This window comes from Amblyomma americanum, chromosome 1 (assembly GCF_052857255.1).
Source record: "Amblyomma americanum isolate KBUSLIRL-KWMA chromosome 1, ASM5285725v1, whole genome shotgun sequence".
In the NCBI taxonomy this organism is placed as follows: Eukaryota; Metazoa; Arthropoda; class Arachnida; order Ixodida; family Ixodidae; genus Amblyomma; species Amblyomma americanum.
In genome coordinates this window covers 312,713,867-312,739,577 of record NC_135497.1, presented here as the reverse complement: position 1 = coordinate 312,739,577, position 25,711 = coordinate 312,713,867, and the positions used below count along the sequence as shown (strand labels likewise).

Sequence of the window (25,711 nt, the reverse complement as noted above, 5' to 3'; positions counted from 1 at the left end):
TCAGCAGCAAAGCCAGCGAAAAAACAGGTGACAGCCGCGTGTCGCACATCTGTGCACGGAAAGTGCGGCTAGGCAAGGATGGCAACGCGTTATCACATTAGCCGCACTACTGTGCTAAATGTCTCTCCCACCACATCTTGTGCGGCTAAAACAAGATCACCGTTTCACACACCTTCAGAACGCGCGTGCACACACACATGCATACACACAGGAAAAGTTGGTAGAAATATGATTAAAAATGTGTATCACGCTACCGCTTTTTGACGACTGCTCAGACGGGGAAAGCTGTCATCATACTTGAAGAAAAGCACAAAGTTGCACGCAAAGAACGCGCACACCAAATGCGAAGCAGATCCCAGTGCACACGGCCCGACGGCGAACCTTACAGCAAAGTACTGAGGGACTTTTATAGCGTAGTCTACCGTGGCGACACCTAGTGTTGCCGCCGCGAAGCGGCAGGCTGTGGTGGCGGTTGTTGTTATGAGGGGGGTACTGGTCCCGACGTATGTTGGCCCTTAGGGCATCACTCTTGAGGACCAGGGGAGGGGGGTTGGGGTGTTGGGAAGGGGGGGACAGGCTGTCGACTACAGTGAACGTACGCGGCGTCTCGGATGGATGAATGCATGAATGGATGGATATGGCTGAACCCGTTAAATCGGGCGGTGGCTCAAGCCACCTAGCCATGACTCATGAAATTTTACTCTTGTCTTGGAGCCGCTTCCCAAGGAGCCTTCCCATGGACACTACCAAGTTCACTCCAACGCAGGTGCGACTGACCTGGCATGGAAAACATGCGGCTATTGACGGCGTGGCATGTACCCAGGTGGCTCTGGCGGAAAGAAAGGAGGCGGGTACACGTGCGCCCACAGTTAACACGGATGCCAAAAAGTTTCCGGCTGTCATCCCAGGAATCCATGGTACTCGCGGATGCTAGCATTTCAAGATGAAGAGCCTGTTCACGCATGTAGTGCGCGTAAGCCGAGTTCGCAGTCAGTGGCCCCGTGTTTCACCCAATTTCGGCACATACGCCCTCTCAGCCGCTCCTGATAATGGCCGATTCACACGACGGTCCGTTCGCCCGCGGCCCGCGCATCACGTGTTCGTGCGCCACTAAAAACTGGCCTGCGATCCAGTGACGTCAAGCGGATGCGACGGACGAAAAGAGCAGACGACGCGCTGGGTGTACCACTGTTGCCATAATATTTTGAAACGTTTAGCAACGCTGGTCAAACTGGTTTTTCCTCCTGACCCATGACTGCGATTGAATGGCGCAGGTGCGGCCCTTTGTCCAATTCCTGAATGGCCTGGGCCGTCTTGCTAGCCGAGTCAATCACTTCGTCATGGCAGCGAACGTAGTGCAGCTTGTCAAAACAGCGCGCCAGCTCAACGCCACTCAGAGAAATGCGGCAGCCGAAATATTGACAAGAGCGGCGGTTGCCAGAGCTGGCAAGCGCATCTTCGCGGGCCGCCGCTAATTCCCGCGAGGGGAGAGGCACTTGAACTTCCTTGGTTGTCCAGACTGCGGGCCGACAGCACGCCTCTCGATTTGGTGACGCACGAACACTTGATGCGCGGGCCGCGGGCGAACAGTCCGTCGTGTGAATCGGCCATTAGACGTTCAAAACACAAAGAATCCAAGTCTCGCAGCAACCAGAAACATGTACACAAAGTTACAATGATGGTCTGCAGCGCGCACTTCAGCCCCTCTTGATTTCTTTTGGAGCACCACAGACAGGCTACGATTTTGACTTCCGTAAACCGGGAACAAGTCCTGACAAATACTTTTTTTTTCGGCAGCTGTAAAGAGCAGCTGTCGCTATTGCTTCCTCGGTGCCACAAATGCTGCTACCAGCTGGCAATCTAGCTCCACGTCGCCTAAAGTATACAGCACAGACTCCTCATTTAGTGTGCATCCGGGGATTACTGATTGCAAGCATTGCAGACAAACTGAATCGCGCAGGAAACATGTTTTTCACTTTTTACTAAGTACCTGTACACGGGCAAGTGGCCTCTGCTGAATTCATTGCCTTCAATTGAGAGCGGTTCACAATTTACGTCAGTCAAGAGCCCCGCTCACCGGTGATGCTTTAGACGAGATCACTGGGGCACAAATGCGCGCAGAAAACTGTCACAGTCCTGTTACACGTCTTGCGATGCGAACCTTGATTACGCTACAGATTTAAACCAGCGCGCCGAAACAATCGTATATAATTTTGAATGGGTCAGCAAATAGGATTATGGCACATTTGATTTGGCTTTATAGGATGGACGTCCCAAAGCGGCTCAGTCTATGAGGGACGCCGTAGTGGAGGGCTCCGAATAATTTAGACCACCTGGGGTTCTTAACGGGCACTAACAATGCACAGTGCATGGAATTTTCACATTTTTCCTCCATCGAAGTGCTACCGTAGTGGGCGGGTTCAAACCCACGACTTGCATGGTGTAATATAAGTGCACAGTAATTAACCACCGGTAATGGTAGTTATACGGAGCCCTCCATTAAGGAGTCACTCAAAGGCTGAATCGCTTTGGAAGCTTCATCCTATAATGTTAAACGAAATGTTCCGTAATCCTATTTGTCTCCTATTCAAACCTGCACACATTTTTCAATAGGGGAGGACGATTGAAGAGAGAACACAACCAATAGGGAAAGCTGCACAGGGTTGTCATTTGTGTGTTTCTTCGCCGGCCCCGTTTCATCGCGCTGCTTTAAATATTCGTGAGCGGCCGACTTGCACACAATGGGGCTTCAATTAACTTGATTTTAACTCGTTTTTAAGCTTAGAATCAGAGAAAACGTATGCAGGCATATCTCACCTTTGACCGCACAGTTAGAGAGAGCACTGCGGAATACAGAAAATGAGATTGTTTTCATGTTTTCTGCCAAAACTGTGTGCTTTACATGCGCGCATGGAGGTTATTTTAGCCTGTTGTCGTGGCTGCGTGGAAAACGTCACTCAAAACGCAATAATACGCTGAGCTGGGCGACAGTACAGAAGTTGGGCGGGAGACGAGAGGCCACTCCGGACGCCTTCCGCCGGTATCAGCTCTCTGGTGGTTCCAGGGAGGCTGCGTGGTGGCGACCGCGTACGCGAAACGACGTTCAGAACCCATGGAAATGGCAATGGACCTTTTTCCGGTGCCGTCTTGCTTCAAGCAAGAAGACGCGGTCTATAGTTGGAATGCATCACATTCTGGGGAGCTAAACCGACTCAGTGCAGGAATGACAACGAACAGCCCGGAATGTGTGTCCACAAGTATTTCACTCTGCTCTGTAATTCACAAGTAATTTTCTCTGGCCAGACGTGCCGGGTACCGTTCTTAATTTAAGCCCGAGCCTTTGTAAAAGAATTTTCGCCGAAAAGATGCGAGGGAGCGTGCCGGTCAGGCCAGGAAGGCTTAGTTCGCCTCCATTCCGGTTGCCAGGACTGGCAACCGGCTTTAGAAGTGTGGTTCTAGCTGCTCCGCTGCCGGTTCCATGGCTGGCAACCGGGTTCCGGAATACGTTGCAGCCCTATTTAAAAAGGGGTACATAAGAAAAAAATGCTACGAATTTAAAGAGTGGAAGTGCGAGAACTGGTGTAATCAGACGTCACGTGACCACAGTACAATCAAGCGCATCGTCAAACGAAAGATAGTGGCGAGTGCAACTGAGTACAGTGCGCTGACTTCAATGCGACAGCTATGAGCGTATACTTGCAACGTCTGCATTGGGATATGCAGGGTGTATCACGTAACTTGAGCCAAGAATTAGCAGACAGCGGAGCACCGGAGCCTGGTGAAACGAACGACATATTGTTTCCCGTCATATGGGGCTCCTCAAAGTACATTCAAAATTCCGCCTAATTAGTTAATGAGCTAAGACTAATTATGCATTTCTTTAAATACTCACTCTAGGGTCAAGTGCGGTTTGTTAAGTTGTAGAGGTGGCTACGAAACAACCGATCCAGTTTTTTGTGTCAACGTATCTTCACGCGGTTGGTTGGACCTAGTTGGTTATACATCTTGCAGAACCGCGCTAAAGTTTTTACAAGCAACAGAACAAGAGTGGGTTCGGATCCCACCGGCGGCATGTGGTTGTTCTTTCTTCTGCTTTCTAATAAATTATACTTAAATAATTACCCTATTCATCTCCCATTGATGAACACCGCAAATTAAAAAAAAAACAACAACACCATGCTCGTTGGTTGTGGCGACTGCGGGCTTCCTTCATCTAAGATCAAAGCGAGCACCTTTATTCCCTTCCCTTCTCTGCTGAAGAGGTAACGAGGACCACGGTTCTGGCAGTCTTATGTTTATGGGGTTTAACGTCCCAAAGCGACTCAGACTATGAGAGACGCCGTACGTAGTGGAGGGCTCCGGAAATTTCGACCATGTGTTGTTTCTTAACGTGCACTGCTATCGCACAGCACACGGACCTCTAGCATTTCGCCTCCATCGAAATGCGACCGCCGCGACCGAGGTCGAACCCTCGTCTTTCGTGACAGCAGCCGAGCACGCTAACCACTGAGCCACCGCGGCGGCTCTCTCTGTCTTGATGCCATAGGCAGCATGAGAGGGTTCTCGCACAGCATCCGCCCTCACCGTTCGATCATGTTTCACGTCACACTCGCGGTAATACAGGACGTACTGCATCCGCCGCTGTGGACGAGGGTGGCGCCGGTGAACTCACAAGGTTCGTTTACGCGAAAGCACAAATACCCCCGAAAACAGATGATTGGGCAGCCGTCGTCGTAGTAGCTTAATTGGGAGAGCACCGGACGCACAATTCGGAGGTCGAGGGTTCGGATTCCACTGGCGGCACGTGTTGGTTCTTCTTCTTTCCAATCAATTGCATTTAAATAATTATCCTATTCATCTCCCATTGATGAACACCACTAATTAATATAATCCCCTATGCTCCTTGGATTCGACGACTGTTTGCTTCGTCCATGTCTGTAGATATAGCAGGGCATATAGTAGACTCCATCGCCGGGATTTATGCGCAGAGTGCAGTTCCGGGAAAACAAAAATGGCAGATTTCTTGCCTGCTGTAGAACACATAATCCAATTATAACCTATTTGTAACTTTCTCGTACAAAAGTGCTCGCGCGACTTTTTTTTTTTTCATTCTGGGCCGTTTTTTTTTCCTTCACGCCTCTTCCTCCGGGGAAATTACTTCCGGGGATATTTTTCCTAAACCCCTCTTAATTATTTCCTAAATACTTATTATGTCCTCCCCCATCGCATTCCTCTCCTCAGGTGAAATCTCGATAGTCGGATACAACTCAAGAACGAAGCTGCAGACGCCCCTCAATGAAGGCTCTCCAGCTAATGGCGTCGACAGATTTTCATGATGCCGCGGTTAATCTGACAAGGCCGTGGTTAATCCCCTGCGAATTCAGGCTAGTAGATCCAGGGGATTAACCACGACGTGATGAGAATCAGTCGACGCCATTGGCTGGAGGGTGTTTTTTGAGGGACATTTGCTGCTTCGTTCTTGAGTTACACCCGACTCTACTGCATTTTACGTCTCACAGTCGTTTGACGTTGGAAAAAATAAAAGGAAATAAAAGATGGGCAACTCTACTTACTCAACCACCACTCCACTGCTGTGGGCATTTCTTAGCAGCCGCGTGCTTCTAGAGCAATTTCTATCACCCCGCTCCGGCTTCTTTCTTCCTTTGCAGCAAAAAAAAGAAAGAAAACATCGCATGGCGCTTTCCTTCGCGGAGGAGAATATGGCCCGTATAACGCCGCTTCTTGTTTATTTTTCCGCCCCACTTTCTGCACACTTCGCGCAGCGTCTGGCGGCGGACCCTTAACTACACGGTTCTAATTTAAAACAGCGCACTGGCCGAGCGCGCGCGAAGAGGCCCGCTCGGGAAACCAAGTCAGCGGCTGCCAGCCGAACTGCCGATGCACGGAAAAGAGGCGAGGGCGCCCGAAGAAGGCAAGGCGGCGGTTTGTGCCTCCTGCCCGCCTTCCTCGCAGCCCGAGCTTTGCTTGGCTGGACGTTTTCCGTGAAAGGGGCCGCAGCCAACGGACTGTTTTCCTTACTGAGACCCCCCCCTGCCTCTTCTTTTTACCGTCCACATTTTATGCGCGGCTTTCGTTATGGTTTCGATTTCAATATCATAATCAGATGCAGGAAGAAATAAAAAACAACGTCAACTAGCATGGCAGGGCGTCTCGTTCTTTGTTGTTGCTCGCTTAAGTTTCCTTCAAGGTCAGACAGTTACGCTGCTAGCACCCATGAAACTGCACGCGGTGGACTAGGGCGAGTCCACAGCACGTGGAGAGCATGATGACCCCTTGGCAAAAATCTGCAAGTCACCTTCTCTGCACAGCGAAAATTCCTTCACTATTGCTGTGCAGCCTGTGTTATGGGCGGAAGTTAGGCGCAGCGGTTGTGAGCTTCTGAAAGCAGAATAATGCTATGCATCCTTCCTGCATGCTAATGCCGTGCTTAACAGGTGCAACACACCTGCCGCGCGTTGAGGCAGGAGTGAAAGGCAGCTGTGCTAATCCACTGTGTTCCTATCTTCTTCCCTGTGTTGTGCAGAAGAGCAGACTTCCGGACTTTTACAGGGGGACTCTCAAGCCAGCATCGCACGGCGCGGCGGACGAACACGCAGAAAGACGCCCAAAGAGGGACGTGAGAATCACATAAAAGAGGGGGGAAAAAAAAGATGACGGAGTTGGCCTCGTGGTTTAAAAGTTGACGGCAAAAAAGAAAGAACACAACATATGGAACTCAACCGTACTGCGCTGGTTACCTTACGCGCCAAATGTCACACGTTTCCAGCCGATTAATCTAGCGCCGCAGGTGCACCTAAACCGGACGGACAAGTGAAGGAAACAAGCAGGAACGTTTTGATTTATATGAAAAGGTACTGCCTAAAACTAAAAGAATTAGGTGTGATATTACTGTCTCAACAATCAATTCGAATCATAATACAGTGGACAAAACTGGGCATTGGGAGATGTCGATCTCACGTGACTACAGAACTGTTTACGTAACGGAGCTATAGCTCAAATGCATCGTGCTTTTAAAATGCCATTTTAGTTTTATATTATTATTTTCGCTTTCTCCAACGCGTTTTCTCGTGCAGTGAAAGCCTGTATACAAAGGGGCATTGACTCCGCCCGTTCTCGCACCAGCTACGTCAGAGACGGCGTGAATTATTTTGAGGAAGTGTTTCTCCATTACTGGGCACGGCTCGCATTAATGTATTACGACGCTGGAAAAACGGAAATCGGGGAAAGTGAACCCAAGCCGGCAAAGAATTCCTGAAGATATCTCCTAAAACATCTTCCCGAAAAAAAAAAAATTAAACGCCGTCGCTAACACAAACTACTCCAAGTTGACCATGCGCCACGACCGCGCACGCCACAACGGGTTCTCTGCCAGAGGCGCGTTCCCCAAACCTCCCTGAGAAGCGCGAAACGAAGCACTGGCACGGCGTTGCAGCTTGGCGCTGCGACGCCTTGCGGGCGGGGGCAGCTGGCGTGGGTCGGCAAGGAGTACGAGGACGGCGATTACAGAGCTCAGTGGTAGGACGTGCCCCGTGGGTCACCTAGGTCCAGTTCGGTGACCCTGGAACGGCGGCCAGTGCAGGTTCTCGCGAACCAGGTTCAACGAACAAGTGTCGATGACACCTCGCTCGGCGAACCGGGCTCGGGGAAAATCACCGGCACTAAGACGCCGGGACGGCTGCTAAGTGCGTCCCCTTCCGGGAATAAGCCGCTTTCGAAGGCGAAGCAACAAGGAGAAGTGGGGGGGGGGAGAGGGGGAGAGAGAGGTTGGAGGAGAATGCCGCTGGGGTAAAGCGGGGAAACAAAGGCACGAGACAGCAGAACGCGGAAGGGTACACCGCGCCTACGGCAGCCTCGAGCGCTGCACTACCCGCGGTTAAAAAAGCTTGACTGAGTGACAGCAAATTATTAGCGCTCCACTCGCGGCCCGGGACGAAACCGAGCTGCGACGCATGCTTCCGGAAAACCTACTGTCGACATCGCCTTTTTTCTTCTTCTCTTTCTCGAAACCAAATCCCGTGAAGAAATTCACGCGGAAACGAAACAAAAAAAAAAAAAGCTCACAGACGACAGGAGAAATGGAAAAGGCACGAGGTAGAAAACGTACAGGGAAACGTCACCTGGGAGTATTTGTATTGTTCGCACATATATATCTCCCCAACAACTACAAATAACGATCGCGGCCCGTCAAACAACGGCCAAGGAATCCAGCGCCGTGACCTCGAGCCTGCATAAATATGTGACGATAAATGTTTTCACGAAGTTCTGTGATCCAAGAGATCCCGGTCGACGGCTGAGGGGGAGGACATGGGCTGGGACCGAGCGGCGCCTCGGATACCCATCATCCTTTTGACGGGTGCTAATAAATGTTATTTCTCTCTCTCTCACGAAATTCTCGCAGGACGCTCATACGGTACTGGTCTCCGGAGACCGGGTACCTAAAGCATAATCATCGGCATTTACAGCCCGCTGGCATGTAATCCGGAGGAAGAAGATCAGATGAGCCATTAAAGGAAATCAAAGGAAAACTTGTGTCTTTTAATACCATTTGCGTAGTTGGAAGAAACTTGTTGGAGAAAGGAGTTAAAAAAAACTGAATCGACACGGACAAGCTCCCTGACCACAGGAGTATTGAAATATAAACCACCGCAACATGCACTCCATTAGAGTGCATACTCAAGAACATGTGAGTGCGTCGACAGAGGAAAATATTAAAGAAGGAAAGAAGAAAAAAAGGACCCCCACCAAACAAGCTCGTCGGTCCAAGTGGTTGCTACGAATTGGTGAAAAGGAGTAGCCGGATCCGCTATGCAGTACCAACCTCTCCTTTACTGTTCATGTAAATAAAAAAAGCCAGTAAATTTAAAAATAGACTTTACAAAACGGGACATGCTTTCTAAGAACTCGTGGATATCAAATCAGCTCATTACGAAGCCAAGAATGTATTGAGCGAAGAAAATACAATATCGTGAGTTAAACATGCAATGGGTGTCCGCGAATATCAATTTTTTTAGAATACTAATCGAATGCGAATAGCTTCGAAATATTGAATAATTATTCACAAATTAGTTTTCATGCTCACACGCCGGAGCACTGAACTTTTCTGCGGAATAGACCGGTAGGCTGCAACGCTAAAGTTGCAATATCTTGAATATAATCTGATTATGAAAACACGTGTCAAGCTTACCAAAATAGGACAAAGCCCTGCCGCACCCCCCCCCCCCCCAAAAAAAAAAAAGGAATATTCCAAGTTGTAGCAGAACAATGATGTTTGCAATAATAACAAGCCCCGATTCGTCCCAAGCAAAACGGTGTAAAATGTTACAAGCAACTTGCAAAAACACCAGTCACAAAAGACAGGGACAACAGAAGGAGTGTTCACGACACAACGACTGGTCCAGTCGTGGCGTGAACACTCCTTCTCTTGCGTCGTTGTGTCGTGAACACTCCTTCTGTTGTCTCTGTCTTTTGTGACTGGTGTTTTTTTTTTCCAGTTACTATGAACCAACTGGCCCGCATTTCAACCCTTCTGTTACAAGCAGTGCTGAAGAAAAAAAATCAAAACCAAATATTTTGTAGGGCAAAGTAGCATGTGTTCCATTCGGGCACTGGAAAACTAAGGATTGTGAATGCACTTCTAGCTTTTCGATTTGTCTTTAATATCTATGTCCTTTTGAATATTCTAATTACATAACAAACCGAGTTTTCGAATCAAATGTGAATATTCCTTGCATAATATCTGATTAGTAGTGAAATTGTTAGAACATTCGTAGACTCCTACAGTTTTCCTTGCGCATCCGAAGGCCTCTTCACCAAATTCTCCTCCTCCGAAATATACACACACCGTTGTTTAGGGTGCTGTTAGTGGCGGACTAATTCGACCGCAAATGTAATTGTGCTCCCCCTTCGCACGTGAATTGTGCGCAACGGCCGAAGCCTGCGAAGCACGCGCTTAGCGTTTCTGCGGAGCCTTCCAACGTGCCTCCAGAACTCGTGACGGCGTGCACGGCAGGACGCTTCGCTTCCTCAGCGCCGTCGGCAGGACGTAATCTGAACGCTTCACTTTTGAAAAGCGGGCGCTGGCGGAATTCGCTAAAAGCGGCAGATTTCTCGCAGCTCTTCGTTATTGAGGCGTATGTGCCAAGGCGTGTGTTGCTTTCATCCCGTCACCGTTCTTACGCGCTGTGCCTTCCTCGGTGCTTTGGCGCAGTCGCGCAGAGTGCATGCGCAGAATGCGGTCGCGCCAACAACGAGCCGGATGAGACAAAGCACATGTGTCACTGGCCATAGAGTGGGAAATATATGGAGCACTGTAGTTGGCGCGTCGAGGAAATATCGAGCTTACTTGGTGGGAATTTTGCACGCCGCTGGGGAGAGAGGTGTATTCACTAATTATAGAAGTGGAGGTGCTCATTTTATTTTTTATAGATAAACTATACACCTACTCCACCAACAAGGCGCCAGCACAGTAGTGAAACGAGGTTGCATCAATGAATGCGCTAGCTTTAAGTGCATTACTTTATGCTGCGGAACAAGTATGCACAGAAAAGTTCCAGCTACGATGCACGCACGCTGACTGCTTGCGACGGGAGAGTGACGTTCTGCGAGCCGCACACTACGATCGTGCGTAAAACTTGGCCCTCGTGAAATCTTTCATTCAATTTTTTTTTCTTCCGGTGCCTCGGCCTGGTTTTTCCAGAATTTCTCGCGTCCCTGTCACCCGAGGCGACGCCGGAAAGTGGATAATTCACCAGCGGCAAGCACTCAAGAGGTTCTGGCGCCTTGTGAGGCGGTTCCCAGCAAGTATATGCATTTACTGCTGACGACGTTGCATTTGAAAATGGAACATTTCTATTCCCGCCACTCGGATCAAACTCGTGACGTCAAGACTGAGAACTACTCGGGGTCACCGCTAGGTAGCTAATGGTGACAGAGCCTAGCTTCAGAGACGAAGAAAAAAAATATATACCAGGCGCGCACGGGCAGTCATTGTGTAGGACCGTTTGACACTTGAAAGGACATTCGAACAACAAGGGTGCCATAAGATGCGATATAAAATTTTAACACTAGTATTAGAAGCAGCCATTCGTAAAAAAAAAGGAAAGGTGAGCAAACAACAATCATTCATGTTATTGCTACTGGACAGCATGCGCTGCTTTAGCGAACGTTTCCTTGTATAAAACAGCGTTGACAATCCGCGTATACTTGGGAATAGAAAAGAAGAAGTAATTTATCATACACAAAAGGCACAGCTCCGGTATATACACAAATACCTATTAAATAAAGACAGATCACAAGCATACAATAGACGGTACGGGCGCCACAGACTGCCCATATTTCGGCATGCTGTGTGTTCTGTGGTGTGCAGTTAGTGTGACTTTTAATTTTATATGCTTAACAGTGCACCAACTGGCACAACCACGTGTTTTAGTCACATTATACACAACGCGGCAAAGCTTTCCCGTCATTAACGGAGGTACATATGATATCTGCTGAAGGAAATCGCCAAATTGCTAAAAAAGAAAATAAACATCACATTGTAGCGAAAAAATCAAATATATATACGAAAACTAAATAAAAATCATTATATATCAATGCGCTAGTGATCATGCTAGCAAAGTAAACACAGAGACCACAATGTTACGGTGATACGCACTCGACTCGCATTATTAGACGAGCATTTCTTTTTTAAATTCACAAGCGAATACTCTGACAAGATCTCTCCAACATTTTTAATCACACAAAACTGGTTTTGTCGAACAGCGTACCCAACATGGCAACCAACAATCCACCGCCGACGTCTTGAGCGAATTCATCGAGTGTTGTTGTAAAAAAAAATATAGCGCCCTCAGCGAGGCTAAGTTTAAACGAGGCCGATGTGTGGTACTCTTCTGGGTAAAATAAATAAAGCATAAATAATTAAGAAAAATACCTAAACATACTAACTAAAGCTGAAGACGGATGTCTTCAAGGCACGCAAAAGACGATTTAGTCAATTTCCCATGATTCATCGTGAACTAATCACGCGCACAACCTGGGCACATTTCTTATTGTGTAAATAGTTTGTACATATTACTTCTCCACCTATCCTCTCTTCCTGTCCCCTCACCTCTTTCATTTCACTTCTCCATTCTGCCTGCTGTCCTTCATTTCCGAGCCGCCGCGGTGGCTGAGTGGTTATGGCGCTCGGCTGCTGGCCCGAAAGACGCGGGTTCGATCCCGGCCGCGGCGGTCGTATTTCGATGGAGGCGAAATTCTAGAGGCCCGTGTATTGTGCGATGTCAGTGCACGTTAAAGAACCCCAGGTGGTCGAAATTTCCGGAGCCCTTCACTACGGCGTCCCTCATGGCCTGAGTCGCTTTGGGACGTTAAACCCCCATAAACCAACCCTTTATTTCCGCTGTCCCCGCTCTGGTGCTTCAGTATCGACGGCAGATGCCGGGGCAAGCAAAAATCTATTTATTATTATTTTTATAAAACCACTCACTGCTACATTGCCCACCGGCATGTAGAAATCGGAGCGCAGACTTTCCGAACCACGCTCTCTGCTTTGGGGCACGTTCAGACACATTTCCTTGCCCACTTCAGAGTGGACCCGCGTATGTTCTGGCTCTTATGCGACCTATGACGTCATCACTGACACGAGAAGAAGAAAAAAATACCAGTGGACGAGGTTTGGGTGGTATTCGTTGTGATGGAAGTCGTCTGGCAGGCCCGGCCTGCCCTACCAGTGTTTGAAAACGGCATGAGTCGGTGGTTAAGCCCGCATACCGCAACCACGTTGGTCAGGACGGAGTGAAATATGTACCTTCGCGATCAAATTTTTACTGGGGGCGTGCTCTGGAAATAAAACTTTATTGCAGGACTTCCTCGCGACCCAGCTGCGTGGTACTGTTGCCAGCGGATAGAGCATGCACATTTCACCCGACTGGGTTACGTGACTGCGTCCGAATAATTTTTTAAACTTTCCGTCGCCACAGCACCCCGTTTGTCAAAAGTGTACGGGCCACAGGCTTTGCTGGTGAAACGAGCAGTTGGAACCTTGTAGCACCCCTGGGACTCCTGTGCTCTGGCGGGGTGATACAATGTAGTTCTCCTCACTTTCGACATTTTGAGCGCTCGCGATGCAATTGAGTCACACTCTACGGCGCATGCGCGCGCAAAGCAACTGGCCTGTAGGTTTTGGAAACGCCTTTGCATTTACGCAACCCAAGTATTTCACACGAGCGTCAATTGTGGATTCGCCGTTGATATTCCCTGTACTTCGATTCCATAAACAGATGAAAGCTCTGAAGCAGGGTTGAGAAAGCCAGATGTGTCTTATGCAACTTATTCTGCATCATACAACCACGAAGGAAATTTAGTTTACCGAACCTTTCATATTCCCGCTGGATCGACGGCAATGCACAAGACGTCGCAGTAACGGGGCCAAGACATTTTGCAAGCCTGTAATAGCAGTCGACCTACTTATTATTCCTTCCTCTCAAGCGACGCAACACTAAGTACCAAGGCCTCCTATACACCTCGGAAATGTTACGCAATGCAGCTAGCTGCGTGAAAAAGCGAGTGCGAGACACTCGCGTTCCAAACAAATAAATCTTCATAACATTTAGGGTTCTCCTCCACAAGACCGTGTATTCCTTTCATAGGGCCTCATTGAATTTCAACGCGAGACATCCGCTCTCTTGTCCAACTCGAAGAACTGGCTTATCCAGAGTATCGGACGCTATGTCTGCTATACCCGCTGCCCGACACAAAGACTGCTTTGGGGTAAGCTCGGTGTTTTCGAGTCGAGTTCAGTGTGCGCGGGTCACTGATGTATTACGAGTTGACGGGCTGCAGGACCTGTCGTGTGATATCAGCTGCTGCCACTGGAACGCATTGGTACTACCTTCCACTGCCTTTGAAAAGCCGCACTGAAAACTCGACGCAACATTTAACGAGAAATGCAATCAACGTATAAGTCGCGCAAGCTTAGTGACATTCCGGAAGACATACGAAAAGTACAGTCTTGGTCAAAAGTCTTAAGGCCAAATGCTATTCGCTTCAGCTGCGTAACAGAGCCATTAAGACACTATTAAAGATCGAATGACTTTGAAATGCTAGCAGAAGGTTTCTTCAGAGAAGCTTCCTGCTTGACTTGTGTTTTTAATGATCCGCTACGCGGAGCATTCTAGGAACATTCATTTCGCTGCAGCTGACCGCTGTGCCCTTAAGACTTTTGACCAAAACTGCACGTACAAGCAACGGAAACATCAAAAGGGAGCAAGCTTCACATCACGAGCACACAACCAGTGACTTCTCCCTATGCATGGATCCCGAGCATGCTATTTGCTTTTTTTTTCCTTTTACCAAATAGTTTGTCTCTAGACGAATAACACTTGAAAGCCATTTTCAACTTCAGCGGGGAAATAACAATAACATTAGTTCTTTTCTGCAAATCGACTTTTCCCGTTCACATTGCAGCTACCCGTTTTTCCTCTGCTTTCCGTCTGCGTCCTTCGCGCTGTTTACCCCTAAGAAAAGTTACCTCTACATGAGCTCAAGTGCTGCAAAGTAGATGCTCGGACGTTAAAATTTCCAAGGCACCTTACAGCCTATTATGCAAAAAAAAAAGACATCATACACAATGGATGCAAAATCTGCGGTACTTATTAGTTGTAACCCTCTCTAAAAGCGAGTGCATAGAGCGAAGAAACGCTTCGCTCATTTCAGGAGTTGTTCTGACTACAAACAGTGCACGTACACTCGCACCGCATTTAGCGGCTCAAATCTGGAACGAGGGCGGCTGGCAGTGCGTTCTCTCAGCACAGTCAAATTCTCGGCGCTAAACGTGGGGCATAGTCGCATCTCTAAGAACACGCAGCAGTGATCCGCAGAGGGAGGCGAAAGAAACGCATGCAGGCGCCGAATGCGACGCGGTGCCAACCGAGAGAAATATACTCACGAAAGTGAGCCGTGAGCGAGTCTCGAGCGCTGGCCAGTGCGACTGCGGCCATCGCCGGGGCACTCGGGGTTTGCGGCGACAGGGGCGTGCGTGCGAACGCGTGACTCCCCGCTTCGGCCGCGTCGGGAGGCACAGAGGAAGTGCCGGCCGAATGGCGAGCAACACGCACGCACGAGTGTCTCGCGTTTCAACGAAAGCCGAGATGGCAAGAGCCGAGATAAAGAGCAGGACACCCCCCAACAGATGCGATGCTGGACGAAGCGCGGTGTTACGCGCGCGTCTCGGTACTGTTGCTGCAGGGCGCGGAAAACAACAACAAAAAATTAACCGTGAAATGCCAAGGCTTAGGCCAGGAAACCTTGGCATTGTAATCACGGCTCCCAACAAATTTGTGGAAGAGGAGAATTGAAAAAAAAAATAGCATGAAACGATGTTCTTTGAAGGCGGCTACCAAAAGGCCGCGCACTTCTGTCGCCCTCTACCGCGCCTAAAACTTGGCAGGCTGAAGCTTCGCGGCCTCCGTTATATACCCCGGGAATCGCGATACGAGCAGAAAGAGAGATGCAAGCCAGCATGGGCGGGAAGTTCGGAAGTGTCCCAGTGCGAACCATGCAGTGGACGCATGCAGGGATCACGAACTAATGCTACGCTCGCGGCGGCGAAGTACTCGCAGAAACGGGCGGGTCGGCGTCTTGGCTTTCCGGGCGAAATTCGACTCAAGACAAATGCTAAGAGCTGTTACATAAAAAATAAAGCGCGCGCATTCCGTAAGAAACATTGTTTATATCGTGCATTTTATTTCGCGTCAGTAAATAAATATAAAAAAGAAGCATCATGCCGTCGAACACTTCACCGTGTAAACAAGTCGCGAAAGAAAAAAAAAATAGGGGAACGTGATTGAACAAAACATGCATTAAATGCTCGAACTAGTAAACGAGGTTCCAGGAGCCAATTCGCTTGCTTTGTCATGTTTGTCACCCTAGTCATAATGACACGTGCCTCGGCATTGCTGTCTATGATAAAAATGCGCTTAAATTGGACGCAACCTTTTCACTAGTTCGAGCACAAAAGAGTCCAAAACTTAGTTCAACGGGGAACTACCTGTCGGGGTAATTTCTAACCAGCTAGGCTTTGGGCAGCTGTCTTTCGTCTTGTGAAGGAAGTAGACCAAAGTTTCGGGAAGAAGGTCGCTTATCTAACAGATTCCGACGAGTGCTGACACCTTGCAGCTCATCGTCCACGCAGTCAACCAGGCGCGAGCAGTAATCGTGTTAGTTTGCCGTTTTTTTTTGTTTTCGGTGTGGGGGGAGTCTATTTCCCGGCCACACAAAAAAAAAAAAGACATGCGAACACTTTACAACACTCGCGCTTTTTTTTTTTAGTAGGCTGCAAGTTGTCATTTACGATGGCGAAGAAAAACACGACGATTTCCATGCACAGAACAAAAATGCGTTCGCGTTCTTCACAAAAAAGGAGACAGAAACCAAAACTTGAAAAAAAAAAAAGATTCACAACAAATGTGAATGTCAGCTGCAGGGCCAGTTTGGAGCCGCTGGCAGCATCGGGCTCCTCACCGTGTAAACACAAGCGTCGGATGCAAGCGGCGTGCAGGGCAGGGACAAAGTGCAGGCCGACGCGAGCCTTTGCGGAAACGGCCACGCTTTCTTTTTTTTTTTTCGCCCACATTCTCCGGGGGCCAAGCGCGCACCGATTTTCAATGTCACGGCCAGCCGGAGAAAAGCGAGCGGCGGCGGAGAAGCGCAGCACGTGCGCCCCGCCGGCCGCACACACAAACACGGGGGAGGGCTCACCCTGCCGTTGTCCACGAGGGCTCGCGAGGAGGCCTGGTGCGACGGTGCGGCGGCCTCCATGGGAATCCAGGCGCGCATGGCGTGCGTCGTCGGGGTCCGAGCGCCTGCTCGCGGCGGCCACAACGGGTTGCCCTTCGGGGGTCAGAGGCGTCACGTGACGGAGCGCTGGCCTCCCAGCGGCGGCGGCGGCGGTCGGGCCCGGGGGGGGCCCCGCTGGTCCGTGGCGGCGGCGCCTGCTGCTGCTGCTGCTGCGTGCCGTGTGTGTCGCCCGAGGAACGCCCTGCGACGGCGCGCCAGCGAACAACTCGCGGGGTCCTGCCCGCGGCGGGCGCCCCGAGGCCTCCTCCTCGCCGGCCGGGGAGGGGCTTCGGTGGGCGAGGCTCCCCTCTCCATTCGTCACTCCTCGCTCCTCCTCGGAGTGGCGTCATGCCGTTGATGCGGATGGAGAGGAGCGCCGATCCAGGATGCTGCTGCTGCCCGCCGTGCTGATGCCGCTCGCGTTGGTCCCCGCGACGTTTCAACGCAACGACTGCTCTCCGCCTGCGAAGCCTTGCGAGCTGGGTGGGAGCCTGTCTCCGCAGCAGCGGCCTCCAGTCGCGGGTTTTAGGCCTGTTCGAGTAGAGTGGCTCGGTGAGGCGAGCTGGACGTGACGTGTGCGGGCGCTGACAGAAGCAAACATAACATCATGTTGCCTCCTGCCTACTTATGCACTGTGTAGCGTTAATTCAGAGGTATGGCGTGTGCAAGTAAGTATAGCTGGTTCGGTTTCGCGTGGGCGCGCTATGTTCCTTGATATCTGCTGCAGATGCGAGAACATTTGGAATAGAACAGCGTGCACAGTTTGCACCCATCCGCGCCTGTAGGCATGCATGTGCAATCTGTTATATGCACATGTTTCAGAAAAAATCGACGGCATCTTCAGTTGCTTTCTTATTAGTCGCTTTTCAATGTCTAATTCAGCGCGTCTTGAAATGCAGCGGCTGGAAAACTTTTACGGTGCCACCGATAATGTATCTAAGCATAGTTAAGCAGGTCTTGCGCATGTTGGACGATGAACATAAATCAGCTGACTTTCGTGGGTCGCTTAATGCGGGAGTCATGCACTGGTACTGAAATAGAAGCCTGCGCCGTGGATTTCGTACTGCAGCCGTCAGCAAACAAGCGCATTTCACAGACTGCTTGAAAATAAAGTCAATGCTTCACTGCTAGAGGTCTGCGCTGTTTCCCGGATGTCAAGCCGAAGTGTTAATCGCTACATTTTTTTGCTATGGTTCAGAACAAGACGATTCAATTGCATTTCAGTAACGGAGCGAAAAAACTGATTTCTTGACGTGTGTTCATCGGAAATATACTGATGGCAGCGAAGGCGGATACTGTCGCTTCAATAGAAAGTTTCAGAAAATAAAAAGTGACAATTTTGAGGTGCTTTTAAGAAATCAAACGGGTGCTCTGCACTTCGATGAATAGCAGTTCCTCTATGGAAAACCCCTGAGGTGGTGTGTACTACACATCTGTATACTACACATGCGCATACGGTGTAATTCTGCCAGCACGCCATTCAGCGAACCTGGCGAAAGTGTTTACTATGTATTTTTGGGGAAATAGAAAGGCAAGCGGCATTGAAGAGGAGGAGGCTCGCTGTATGCTAGTCTCTTCTTATCAGGTACAAGTCATGTAGAGTTCTAACCCACTATTTTCTCCAGGTCCATTTCTCTAGAAAATTTGTGCTTCTCGGAAGGCGGCAGGCAGTTCAATACTGAGGCTTACACATAGGCAGCTTTATGAACCCTTCCCCTTGTTCATTTTCTCTGTCTCAGTTTGCTGAAACTGCAGAAGTAGCAGCTACAGCTTACGCCAGCGGGCTTATAGGAGTGAAAGTTGGCCGCGCGCTATAGCGGTGCGGCATTAATCAGTGCGTTGGCTGTCGTATGCGCGTGTCTGTCGTGATTGGCAGGGGACACAGGCGCGATCCAATCACGGAGCACTCTCGCGTGTGTACCCAAGGACGGTAATACGGTACTGAACTGAACGAGGACGGAGGGAACCGGTGTGCTGTCGCGTTTTCGTGCTGCGTCGTCGTGTACGCATGTTCAACTGTAAAACTTCACGGCAACAACGTCTGCGACAATGGCTTCGATGAAAAATCACCGTGATGGCTGGGAAGTGCTCATCGGCCTTTCACGTCAACGACGCTTTCTATTTCCCGCTTTTTTTCCCCTCAAGGCCACAATTCCACGGCGTTCGCGCTATGTAATGGCGGACGCAGCATTTGCTCGCTGAAATGTCATTCTGGATTACCGGCGAAAGCGGCTAATCACGGGTGGAAAATATGCTGCTTGGGGTAAGCTTCGGGATAAATACAAGAAGCACGGAGAAGGCGTATTTTCTATTGTTTACTCCGTGCGCGCAATAAGTCTTGCAATGCGTGCAAATAGAGGTGTGAATTAATCAATGAAACGGGTCACGGCTCCAATACGGATTTGCCTAAGATTACTGTTCCAACTTTGCATTCGACGCATTGCGTTGAAGTTTAGCACGGCGGGATCTAAGTGGGCAGAGGGGGAGGATACGCAACCGATCGCCTCCTAGCTCCTACTCTCCTCCCCCGGAGCAGATCTTGCAGGCAAAAATAGTGGTGTCCTAAATTTGTTTCTTCTACCAAATGCGAAGCGTAATGTATAGGGGTTGCTGGACTTTCGGTTTTTTTTAAGGCGAAAGCCTTTGATGGCTCATCGTTGTCCGCCCGTCCACGAAATCTGTGACACTATGACGTCATCAATGGCATAATTTCTATAACCCATATACCCTTAGCAATTAAAAGTAATGAGTGATTAATAATTAATCATCAACTTGTAATTGGGTACTAATTAATAGCTAGGCAATGAAAATAATGAAATAAAAACAAAACGTAAAATGAAAATAAATGAAAAAATTCAAAGATGAAAATAAAAAAATAGAAAAGAACCTTAAAATTTAAAAGCAGCAGCCAAAGCGGGCGCAGAAAGGCTTTCGCCTCGCGCACTTTATATCTTTATATCGCCAAAGTGCCCCCCGAATTTTATTTTTTGAAGATTGGGCGTTCTTTTTTCTCTGTTTATTTCAAAACGCGTTTCTTTTTTTCGGCAAATATTACTTTCGACGAATGAATGACTCACTATTTTCGGTTATTTAATGTGGCAATCATATCAGGTCAAAAGTCACTTAGAGCCTATATCGGCGTTTTAGTGCGGCAGCAGTACTTCACGAGGTCTAACCGGCTCACCGAGTTTGAGAGCGAGTTTGTGACCTTGAGCGTGACCTTGGCCCAACCATAAATAAAGTAAATATTTTCCGCGACAGGGATTCGAACCCGCGGCGGCGCGAACGGATCAGCTTCGCTGGGCCACTGCATGAGAGCACTAGGCTATCGCCGCCTCGTGTTACACTGCAACACAGCCTCGCGCTGCGCATTCCACATTGTCGTCGTCTTCTACTGATACTACTATCTTCTTCTTCTTCTTCTTCTCCTCAAGTAATATGGCACATACCCACGTGGGGGGGATTGGCCAAGGTATAGAGTAGAATACTACTATCGAACCACACTCGCACGCTGTGCACTGCACATCATCGTCTTCATCAACTTATACTTCTGCTGTCGAACTAATATCGTCGCCAGATGTGCTGATGACCCAGCAAAGCAAAACCATGGGCCAACAAGGCTAAACACATGCTTTCGCACGTCTACTTGGTATAACGATACGTTAAAACCCTGCCACTTTTTTGTCAGCATGAACAGTTAATTTACTAGTAATTAACGTGAAAATGGTTGTACTTGGAGCTGTGCTTGTAGAAGGAATAAAAAATAACGCAAGTTATGAGTCAGCCGGCAAACAAGAACGCAAGTGGAAGTTCACTTCTAAGAAGTATGGGTTGACAAGTTTTCTTTGGGTTTTCACGCTGTGTTGAGCGAGAGCGAAGGGCATCACGTGGTCTGCATGTTGGTGGCAGCGATTTAACTGCCGCCCAATCGTCGTGGCAGCCAGAAGATGACACTTCTTCGTGACACCCATTCACGGTTTCGTGTCAGTGTCTCCTGCATTCGGTTGATAAATCTACTTAATAGACTAACTGCTATAAGCGGGGTGAAGACAGCTAACAGTGCTTATCTACCAGGCAGCCAGGAGGTCGTGCTTCCCGGTCTGCAGTGGTGCGTAGGTAAGCGGAGGAATATCTCAGATCGCACAACTGCGCTGCTTATTCAATAATACCAGCGTCGCATCACGCCCCTGGCTTGCCCACGTAATTATTTTATTTATTTATTTGATACTGCCTCTTGGCAGTCCAGGCAGGAGTGGTTACATGAGCAAAATCAAGTAGCATGCACTACAAATGAAAATAAGAAAGAAAAATGTGAGTGAGAGGTAGCCGTGAAAGAAGGCGCACAAATACATACTATTGCAACAGTAAAAAAAAACAAGCAAATCCTTGATGACGCGGACAGTGACATCATGAGCAAAAGAAGCGCACCAATGAGACGTAAAAACGAAAGAAAGGAAATGGTCACACAAGGAATAAGGAACGTTGTTACAAAGATTTCAGAGCAGATACAAAGGATTCGACCGAAGACATGATTCGCGATTACTTGCGGTATAGGCATTCCACTCTGCTACGGTTCTGGGGAAGAGCGACAAACGATAACGATGGGTGTTAGTTTTAGTCTGTGGCATCACAGTTTTGCTAGGCTTACCTCTTCAGCATTGAATGAGTGTAACTCGTACTCAACAGCCAGCTATGCCTTGCATGGCAATCATACTGACCTTTCACGGTTAAAATTGAATTCTGAAAACTGAATTCGGCGGTGCCGTTTTTTTTTTTGTTTACACCGAAAAGTCCAATCCCTGGTTACATATGACCTCACCCGCTCCTGCACTCTCCCTGAGGTGTCCCTAAAACGTCCCCTAGGCCTTGGAACCGAAATGCTGCCACATTCCCCTGTGATATTCGTGTACATGTTCCAATAAGGAGAGACACTGTGTGTGTGCTCTAATATGAATACTATAAATAACTTGCAATTACTTTGCTGGGTATTTGCACCGTTAAATTGGCGTGTACTAGGTGACCTTAGAAACCGGGGAAGCAGCTTTCTAATCTTTTGTTATCACTCTTCCACACTCCCGCTCCTCTTTCCTTTCCTCCTACTTCCTCCTGTCTTCTCCTGTTGACCTCGTGCCGTTGCGCTGGTTCACTAAGAACTTCCCTCCTTTTTTGGGAGCGTATCGTGTTACGCATGATAGAGCAAGGAAAGCAAAGGCACCAGAGGAGAATTCCGGCTGGGTGGACTCCTCGCCGTGGGGGGAGGGGGGGAGTATGAGGGATAAAAATGATTCAAAGCATCAAAGGAGGTAAGGGGCAAAAGCTTTACCTACGTAAGTTATGAACTAAGGGACTCTCAAACACCCCCCCCCCCCACACACACACACACACACGACGGGTGGCGCGAGACAACATTGCACTCGGCGCCCCCGCCAGAGGCACATTAAGGCACATGGGCTCACAGAAACGAAAGCAGAAAACTGAATACGGACGCGAAATGTACAGAAATGTTGGACCAGAGGAACGCGCGGCGCCGTCACAACCTCTCGCGCTAGCACGATGCTCCGAGGGAAGCGAGCAGCGCGAGGCGTGCATGCCTTCGGGGCTTACGATCGCTCGTGCCATGTGTATGCACTACTGTTCTCCGTCAGCGGGTGGTTGTCAAGGCGGCCGAGTGCAGAGCACAGCGCAGTAAGCTAAGGACCCCCATAAAAGCATGTGCTGCATTTGCTCGGTCAGATGTGTGCACATACACATGGGCTCACTCGCCGCTTACGGCGTCTGGCCGCCAGAGCGAGGCTGAGGACACCGGGGGCTCAGACCAGCGCATGGCATCCACGCCAGCGATCGATGGCAGACTTGGGATGCGAGCAGCGGCTGACTCACAGTCAACGCCACGCAGTCGGCGTACACTCCACAAGCCCAGTGTTCGCCATGGAGGCGTCACGGCTGCGTGCGCGGGCGCTGGCAAGGAGCATACTGGAGCAGCTAGCTGTGTCAGTCGTAGCGGCTGTAAATGAGTGAGACGACGCAGCAAACACGGGAAAGAAGGATCTCGAAGAAGATGGGGGAGGGAGGGGTATTATGATAGCCCAGAAGGTTCCGTGCCACCGAGAATGTCTGGTGGCATTCGCGTGCGTTAGTTATATACGAAGGATGCTTTTTTACTCGCGAGGCCGAAAAAAATCAGCCTGCACTTATATTACGGGCCTCCTGAGATCACTCGGGGGCCCTGTTATTGAGACGGTAAGGCGACGCCCAACGAAAACTCTGCGCATAGCAGCTGTGTCCATCTCGAGGAAATACCCGCCGATAACGATCGGGGGCTTCACGCACGCGCTGAAATCGGATCGAAAGCATTGCGAAAACACCACGGCGAGCATGAAATCATGTTTTTATTCAACGGCGGGGTTATAATACACAAATATATAATGCAGAAGGAGGCCCCAGAGAGTAAAGCTGAAGGGGGACCTCCTATCAAGGAGCACATAGAGAAACATACATAAGCAGCATCACATAGCCAAACCGAGAAAAAAAAAACTATTACGATTCAACTAGGAAAGCAAACATTTGTTTTCTGAAAGTACCTAATGAAGAAGATTGCTTAATGTATGTCGGAAAGCTGTTCCATATAGATAAGGCTGTGAAATAAGCAGTGAATTTGGCACAGTTAGTTCGTATTAGTGGTAACAAGAGATTCCGATAAAAGGCAAACCTAGTTGAGTTAGTGCTAACGAGAACAATGTTGCGAAATGCCACTGCCGGTATAATGTTTTCTAAGTATTTAATAACATCAACGATAGGTAGAATTTGAACAATTGCGTAATTGATAATAGTCGACGATCGCGCAGCAATCATGGCCAGATTTCACCAGCTGCTTCCAGCACAGAGTAAACTTGCTAACCCTGTCAGTGCACCCATTCTCTGCCGCCCTCCACTGCGTTCTCCTCACCTTGGCGTCGACTCAGTCACTCGAACCCGCCATCGCCTCTCACTTCGGCGCATGCTAGTCCTGTCCAACTTTATTTTTTTTTCCTTCTTCATTCCAGCCAGGATATCATCAACCCATAATTCCCCTTTCCACAAATATATGTATCTAAACCTCATATCGATGTTTCTAAACCAAAAAAACCTCGTCCTTAATTACGCCTTTCAGAGAGCGCCCAGGAAAACTTCAAGCGGAGCCGCGTTTAAAGTCGGCTCGCTGCCACGGCCAGCCCCCAAGGAAGATGGCCCGCACCGAAGCAGCAGCGTCCAGGCATCCGCCATCTGGCCCGTGACGGTCGGCGGCCCAGCTGTCGCGCGCCGTCTTCCCCGAACGTGCGGCCGCATACCCGGGGTCGTCCGCACTGGGCGGCCGCCGGCGCAAACAGAGGCGCGCGCGATTAATGAGCGTGGCCGCGCATTTAGAGCTCGCGCCCCGGCCGCGGTCCGCGCGCCGTGGCGAGGCCGCCTCTGGTGAGTCACGCGGAGAGCGGCCAGTGCGGCAACGGTGACTGCGCACGCGCGCTTGGGGTGCCGGGACTCGCTGTTTACTAACACGCTGAGTCGGTTGACTGTAGCGATCGAGCCCCGAGCACCACCGTGCACTGGATGCTGCGGGTAGGCAGGACGGGGCGATGGAACGTGCGCGCGAGGAAGGGGGCGCTTTGAGCGCATTTCTCTCTGGTTTTCTTTTTTCTTTTTCATTTCCTGAAACGTGATTAGGCGGGCTTGGCGCCGTGTCGACAATTCCTGCAAAAGTGTCAGAAAAGAAGGGATTATTTCGGTATCTTGGCGTTCATAGAGAGACAGAGCGAGAGAGAAAGGAAAACTCCTTCCATGCGTCTTCGATTGTGTAACACTGATGGACGAAAGATCGTCGCCAGCCGCGCTGCCACTGTCATGGACCTTTTAGGCATGAACGTTTCAGTGTGGTGGGATGTTGTGGAAGGGTGGATGAAGACAGGATGAGTAGAAACGTCAACGAAAAGGTTAACAAAAAAGTTATAAGGCCGCACACGCTCCTCAGCAAGAACCCCGTTCACCAATAGGCGGGGGCCTGAGGTTGAGTTTGAGGTTGACGAAGTGGCTGGCTTCCGGCGGGATTGGTCTTGAGTTAATTCTGCCGGCAACTCCTCCATCGGAGCAACGCATTAAATAATAATTGCAGACAAGAGTGCCTGTAAAAGCTGTCCGACCTAGGAAGACCTGTGTCAGCATGCACACAAGTACCCACGAGAGTCGCCCGCCGCCACTGTCACATTTTGAAGTCCAGTTCAGTTTCCTGAAGGAATCTCAGGAGAAGGCCGGAAGCCTTCCACCTCAAAATAAGTAAAATTAAGTAAAAAGCAAGTAATGTACAGCAGAGAACTACGTGGCGCTCACGCCCTCTTGAAGGAAGCGAGCAGTACTCGCCCCTCCGCGTCATCATCTTGACAACACATGAGATAACGGTGCGAATCACCGCAAGCCGCGAATGAGGAACACAGCGGATACGATATCAGTCTTGTCTTACACATCCACGCTAGAGTGTGATCAGGAGGAGGAGGAGGAAAGGCAGGGAGGTTAACCGGAAGAATAACCAGTTTGCTACCCTGCACAAGGGGAAAGGGGTGAGGGGTGAAAAAGATGAAGGAGAAAAAAGAGAAGTAGGAAATTGAAGTCACAGCGTTCGGTACACTCACAGCCTATCGTGCAGCCCAGAAGTCTTCAAGCAGCGGAGCAGTGCCCTCTTCAGCTTCCTGGTCAAACAGGGTTGGTTGAGCGCTCACCACGGGGATCTGAAATTGCTTATAACAGTCTTTGTGAACAATCGCTTGGAATCTTGAGGAACTTTTCTTGGTGGTTCAGCAGAGAAAGCTTCACGGGCGAGGCTGCCAGG

The 25,711-nt window shown here is 49.5% G+C and overlaps 1 protein-coding gene across 1 annotated transcript in view; it reads right to left on the bottom strand.

Moving 5' to 3' along the window:
- LOC144120167 (uncharacterized) overlaps positions 1–25,711 on the bottom strand; it is a 77,702-nt gene that overhangs the window by 38,074 nt on the left and 13,917 nt on the right. The window contains exon 2 of the mRNA XM_077652593.1: positions 16,777–17,438. Coding sequence (XP_077508719.1) covers positions 16,777–17,438 — 662 coding nt within the window. The remainder of the gene's footprint in view (positions 1–16,776; positions 17,439–25,711) is intronic.